We start from the raw sequence: 6,547 nt of genomic DNA, 5'->3' as shown, positions 1-6,547 counted from the left end.
GCTCAGAATGTCACCTAGTGGTTTTCTAAGCCTTTCTAACATACCTAGCACTATTTCTTTCTTTTAAACCAAGATTTCAGTGAGGTAGGTTGTGTCTTTAGTCTGCTTGAAATTATCTTTTTTTTTAGACCCAAATACAGCTTAGTTACTAAGCTTGATAAATTATAGTGGAATTCTATGATATTGATGTAGTAATTTATGATTTTTTATATATTCAAACGTATATATAAAACCTAAAAAAAAATATTTTGTTTCATATCCTCCGCATGCAATTTTTTTAAAGACTTAGTAACCTACATCAAGCAGCAACCGAGTACAAAGGTTTTAACTAGAAGAGATAATTGTTAGCTTCACATCTTTATTTACTGTTCTATGTTTCAAAAAAAAATAAGTTTAAGAACTTGTTTCAAAATAGCAATATATATACATATATAATGTATAATAATTGAAATGTGACTGTATTTTACAAAATACTAGTCTACTAAAACACAGCCAAGACAGGTCACTTTGTACAGATTTAAGCTATTTACTCTAAACATTTATGTTCTTGTGTTATAATTTGTGTTCATTCTAGAATGAAAGAGGCATAATTTATATCTATTTCCTAATTATTTATGGTGGTTGCAAGATCAGTCAAATCTACTGAACCCGTACAAAGATTAATTATGGAAAATAACAGATGTTTTATAACTATCTGGACATTATACAGATTTCGCTTTTCAAAATTTTCTAATGCATAAAAGTATTTTTGATCTTAAAATGAATATGACTTTGCATGATAGATAGGCAACATGTGAAAAGAAAAAAATAGACATGAGATAAACATTGCTTTGTAAACCTTAAAACTTAATAAAAGAAATTGATATTTTGCATATGAAAGCATTGTAATGTTTACTAATAATCTGCCAGATTTTGTTAACATTCACTTACTAATTTAAAACTTATAGCATAAAGTATAACAAGCACAAAATGGTTACAAGATCAGTCCTGAAAGAGTTAAGATACGTTGCTTCTGATGTTTGGTTCTTTGTTTAAAATTACAGCATTTTTTATAGATATACTGTGGATGTTTTGAATTGCAATGATGGTAAACACAAGTATGGGATGTTTTTTTTATTATGTTGAGGGAATTTGGTTTCCAATTTTCTTCCGGTTTCTCTGATATAAAATTCTGGACATTTATTGCACATTATTTTTAAATTGCTATTAAAATTGTGCACTGAAAATTTATAACGAAACACTGATATAATAACTGCCAGACTTGTGAACATTCAAAGTGACTCCATTAAATGTGCAAACAAACGATGAATGATTTTTTATGTTAGTTTGTAATATTTTATATTTATGTAATAAAAATGTGATCAATGAACAAATTATTTTACATAAGACACAAAACAATTTAAAGTTATCTTTACAAAACTGTTATCTATCATAACTATTATTATACTAATTTGCTATGTTATCTGACTACCTATACAGTATATTAACCATTATGTTCGACCCCCGGGAATAGCAGCTCACACAGCTGGAGCTCGGTCGTTCGTTACCTGGTTATTGATCCTTTGAAAAACTACTTCCTGTCAGATGCAACTTTTTAATCATTGTAGATAGGTTGGTCTTATCTAAGATGGAATACTGTATCTAAAGGCTAAAAAATAAATGGACTAGTTACATTAGTGTTGAATTTGCCCAGTTGTGCTTTCTTGTACTGTAAAATATTTAAATCTTTCTTCAAAACCAAAACTGTTTTAACACAAAATAGGGTCTGCAAACACTTGCTGGGAAATTCCCATAATGTACAACATAAAGAAGAGAATTAGATAGTTTTGGATACTAGTATTTATGTTTCAACTACACTTCAAGAAATGAATTATAACTAATTATATGTATTTTGTAATGAGATATAACTGTGATCTAACTTTTATCAGTGGTTTAACTCTCTCAACACGGGCTTGGTCAATTTGGCCGACCACATGACCTCTTTATACTTGTTTAAAGTCTTTATAGATTTGATAGTACTAACTTTTAATATAGTATGTATATCTTCACAAAATTGGCAGTCTTTTAGTAAACATTACAAGTCTTTCACAAACAAAAAGTCGCATGTTTTAGTGAAGTATTTTAGATTCAATAAAAAAAGATTTGTCAGTAAATATATACTTGTCACTTTAAGGATATCCTGTAAGTGTATGTGTTAATTTGTTTTGTGATATGTTTTTAACTTGTGTATTACTACTGGTTTGTTTTGGCTTGTAAGTTAAATGTTCACTGTAACACACTTTGACTCTGCAGTTCATTTTTGAGTGTGCGTGCGTGTGTGGGGTGAATGATGCAAGTTCTAATGAATTTGTTTTAGTATAATTATGAGCCTAAATAAGGCCTTTTTCTTAACAGCTCTAGGCTTAAAAAAATTATAAAAACTACCCCTAATTCAGAAAATTAAGATGTTTTGGAATTTTGTATGAGAAACTTGCACAATTTGTGGGAAAAATTTTTTCCAGAGTTTTTCACTTGTAAATTTGAAGTCATTACATACAACAGAAATGTGATGTTGCCACTTTGCACGAGCTTTTTTATTGATAATAACTTTATGGCCCCATTTAAAGAAATTATGTATGAAATCTTAATTGAAGCACATTATTTTATAAGGTAAACAAAAACATTTTATTGTTTGTATTAATTGTATGTATTTAAACCACTAGTAATCTTACATTAACTTTCCTTACTGTATTTGGTTTTCCTCAAGGTTATAATAAAATTTTCCTGATCTTAATTTAGAAATTGGTACATTTATCTAAAGAAAAAAGCTTTCTCATTCAGTAAACTGTTCTTGATATTATATGGTATCATATGATATAAAACATATTCAGAATATGCAGCACCAAAAATTATTCCACTGCTTAAAGTTAAGATATGTTACTTATTAAAAAAAAAGTAAAAGATGAGAATTTCATTCGAAAAGCTGTCCTCTCTCAGAGTGTTTGATAAGTATAATGAATGTGATCTGGCTGTTCAAAAAATCTTATGTTTCTGGCCATTACAACAACCCATTATGTTATTATATATTTATAAGGTATTTTATTAATATGTAATGTTTTTTTATAGCGGCTAGATTAGAAGAAAAAGAAACTGACATGAAAAAAGAATACTCAAAATTACATGAAAGATACACTGAGGTAAGAAAAGCTTTAGATTCATTCCTGCTAAGTGTATTATAACTACAAAGTAAAATCTTATGTAGTAACTTTTTACTGAGGTAAGAAAAGCTTTAGATTCATTCCTGCTAAGTGTATTATAACCACAAAGTAAAATCTTATGTAATAACTTTTACTGAGGTAAGAAAAGCTTTAGATTCATTCCTGCTAAGTGTATTATAACTACAAAGTAAAATCTTATGTAGTAACTTTTTACTGAGGTAAGAAAAGCTTTAGATTCATTCCTGCTAAGTGTATTATAACTACACATAAGATTTTACTTTAATAACTTTTTACTGAGGTAAGAAAGCTTTAGATTCATTCCTGCTAAGTGTATTATAACTACAAAGTCTTATGTAGTAACTTTTTACTGAGGTAAGAAAAGCTTTAGATTCATTCCTGCTAAGTGTATTATAACTACAAAGTCTTATGTAGTAACTTTTTACTGAGGTAAGAAAAGCTTTAGATTCATTCCTGCTAAGTGTCTTATAAGTACAAAGTAAAATCTTATGTAGTAATATTTTACTGAGGTAAGAAAAGCTTTAGATTCATTCCTGCTAAGTGTATTATAACTACAAAGTCAAATCTTATGTAATAACTTTTTACTGAAGTAACAGTATCTGTAGATTCATGACTGCTTTTTCTTTAACTACAAGTTAAATCCAGTGTAGTAACTGAGATTCAAAAGTTGTTGATTTGTAAGTTATTAACGTATGAATCTGCCATTTCAATAGGATTTTTGGGTAATTTCCTTAATTTTTCAACATTTTATTGTTGCATAATAAAAATAGAGGTTAAGATTTATCTGAGTGTTGAATGTAAGTTAATTTTCCTAGAGAAAGCTGAAATTAAGTTGTTTGGTGTCCCCTTGTTTGATGATTTGTAGAGTCTATGGATATGGAATAACCAGCAAACAACGTATGATATAATTAATGTGAATCACACTTTATTGTCTGGAACCAAACAAACAACAATACACTTCAGAATATTTAAAGATTTGAAATCAATACTTTGGGGGAAATGACTTTGTATAAAGAACAAAGTAGTCTATTAAAACATCTAGAAGAAAGAAATGGACTACCAAATTGAAAGTAAGAGGATATGGCTGATAACGTACAACTTAAACACTTCACGATTCAGATCTGCAACCCTTGAACTGAAGGAAATTTCCTGATTTGTTGGTTCAAAAAAAATATGAAAAAATTTTCCTTTCTGTTATATGAAAACTGTCAGAAATGTAACTAGATAAAGAAAGGAACTTAAGGTCAGGAAAGAAGTTAAAGTTCTAGCAAATAAAATGCTATTTTAACCAACACTAACCAAACATTGGTGGTGACATGATATCCAACACTAACCAAACATTGGTGGTGATACTGATATCCAACACTAACCAAACATTGGTGGTGACATGACAGCCAACAATAACCAAAAAATGATGGTGACATGATATCCAACACTAACCAAACATTGGTGGTGACATGACAGCCAACAATAACCAAAAAAATGATGGTGTCATGATATCCAATACTAACCAAACATTGGTGGTGACACTGATATCCAAAACTAACCAAACATTGGTGGTGACACGAGAGCCAAAACTAATCAAACAATGATGGTGCCATGACATCCAACACTAACCAAACATTGGTGGTTACATGACAGCCAAAACTAACCAAACATTGGTGGTGACATGACATCCAAAAACAACTCATTATTAAAGTATAATACATAGTGTGACCTATGTCATCAACAGTAACACGGCTATGTAAACAACAGATTATTAAAGTATAATACATTGTGTGTTTTATGTCATCAACAGTAACACAGCTAAGTAAACAACAGATTATTAAAGTATAATACATTGTGTGTTTTATGTCATCAACAGTAACACAGCTAACTGTTGTTTACATTATTAAAGTATAATACAATTTTTGAATCACATACTTTCTTATGCTAACTGTCTGTCTTTAGGGTTTTTTTGGTTTTCTTCATATTGTCATCCTGGACCTATTTCTATTAAAGTTGTTCTCTCACTGTGGTTAATTGAATTCATGAATTCTATTGTTTTATTTAAACAGATTTTAACACTATATTTGAGTTTACATAATAGATTTGATTGGCACAGAAATTAGCAGCAATTAAACAAAACAAGGAGAGTAAACAGAAGGTGTACAAGAAAGGTTTTGTCATAGCTGTTCAACTGTGTAATTTTTCCATGTTGAAAATAATGTGCAGTGTTTTTCCATGTTGAAAACGATGTGCAGTATTTTTCCATGTTGAAAACAATGTGCAGTGTTTTTCCATGTTGAAAACAACATGCAGTGTTTTTCCATGTTGAAAATGATGTGTAGTGTTTTTCCATGTTGAAAACGATGTGCAGTGTTTTTCCATGTTGAAAACAATATGCAGTGTTTTTCCATGTTGAAAACAGTATGCAGTGTTTTTCCATGTTGAAAATGATGTGTAGTTTTTCCATATTGAAAACAATGTGCTGTGTTTTTTTATAGGTTCAGAAGGAATTTTTAGTTTTTGTAAATTTATAGTGTGAAAAGAATGACTTTTTAATAACCTAATTTTGGTTTTCCAGTTGTTCAAAACCCACATGGATTACATGGAAAGAACGAAGATTTTGTTTGGAACTGACAGACTAGAAAATCTATCAAACAAACAAAAGTAAGCTTCTTATTGTAGATTTCTAGTTGAAATTGTAAAAACCTTGGTGCAGTAGTAGTAATTAGTAGATGTTAACAGAAAGTATCAGTGCCTAATTTTTAACATTAAAATAAGGTTGGTCATCAGTATGTGGAACTTGTATATCTTAAAAACACAGCTAAGTTAGAATTTAGTACCATTCACCCCTTCAACTGTTATTGTATTAGTACCATATATCCTTCAACTCTTATTGTATTAGTACTATATATCCTTTAACTCTTATTGTATTAGTACCATATATCCTTTAACTCTTATTGTATTAGTACCATTTATCTTTCAACTATTGTTATATTACTACCATATATCCTTCAACTGTTATTGTATTAGTACCATTCACCCCTTCAACTATTATTGTATACCATAATGTGTTCTTGTTATGGCTGTCTTTAACCTCTGATATATTGAATTTCTAGTCCCTGATGTGTAAGTGTTCAACTACAATATGCTTTAAAGAAGTGACAATTGTAATGATTTTAAACCTAAGTTACTATTGAGAAGAGTGAATTTTATAGTTGATTAACCATATATCAATGGCAGGTTAAAGTGGGATCCATGTATATCATCATCTGGAACTGCTTAGTAATGGTAGGTTAAAGTGGGATCCATGTATATCATCATCTGGAACTGCTTAGTAATGGTAG

General features: G+C 29.5%; 1 protein-coding gene across 1 annotated transcript in view; it reads left to right on the top strand.

Annotated features, from left to right (window-relative positions):
* Nucleotides 1–5,877, top strand: part of LOC106474601 (JNK-interacting protein 3-like) — an 18,828-nt gene extending 12,951 nt beyond the window's left edge. The window contains exons 3-4 of the mRNA XM_013935292.2: nt 3,106–3,176; nt 5,782–5,877. Of these exons, the coding sequence (XP_013790746.2) occupies nt 3,106–3,176; nt 5,782–5,871 (161 nt within the window). The 3' untranslated portion in view covers nt 5,872–5,877. The remainder of the gene's footprint in view (nt 1–3,105; nt 3,177–5,781) is intronic.
* The last annotated feature ends 670 nt before the right edge of the window (nt 5,878–6,547 follow it).

Source organism: Limulus polyphemus, unplaced genomic scaffold, assembly GCF_000517525.1.
Source record: "Limulus polyphemus unplaced genomic scaffold, Limulus_polyphemus-2.1.2 Scaffold7421, whole genome shotgun sequence".
Taxonomy (NCBI): Eukaryota; Metazoa; Arthropoda; class Merostomata; order Xiphosura; family Limulidae; genus Limulus; species Limulus polyphemus.
This window is presented reverse-complemented; position numbering and strand designations above follow the sequence as displayed.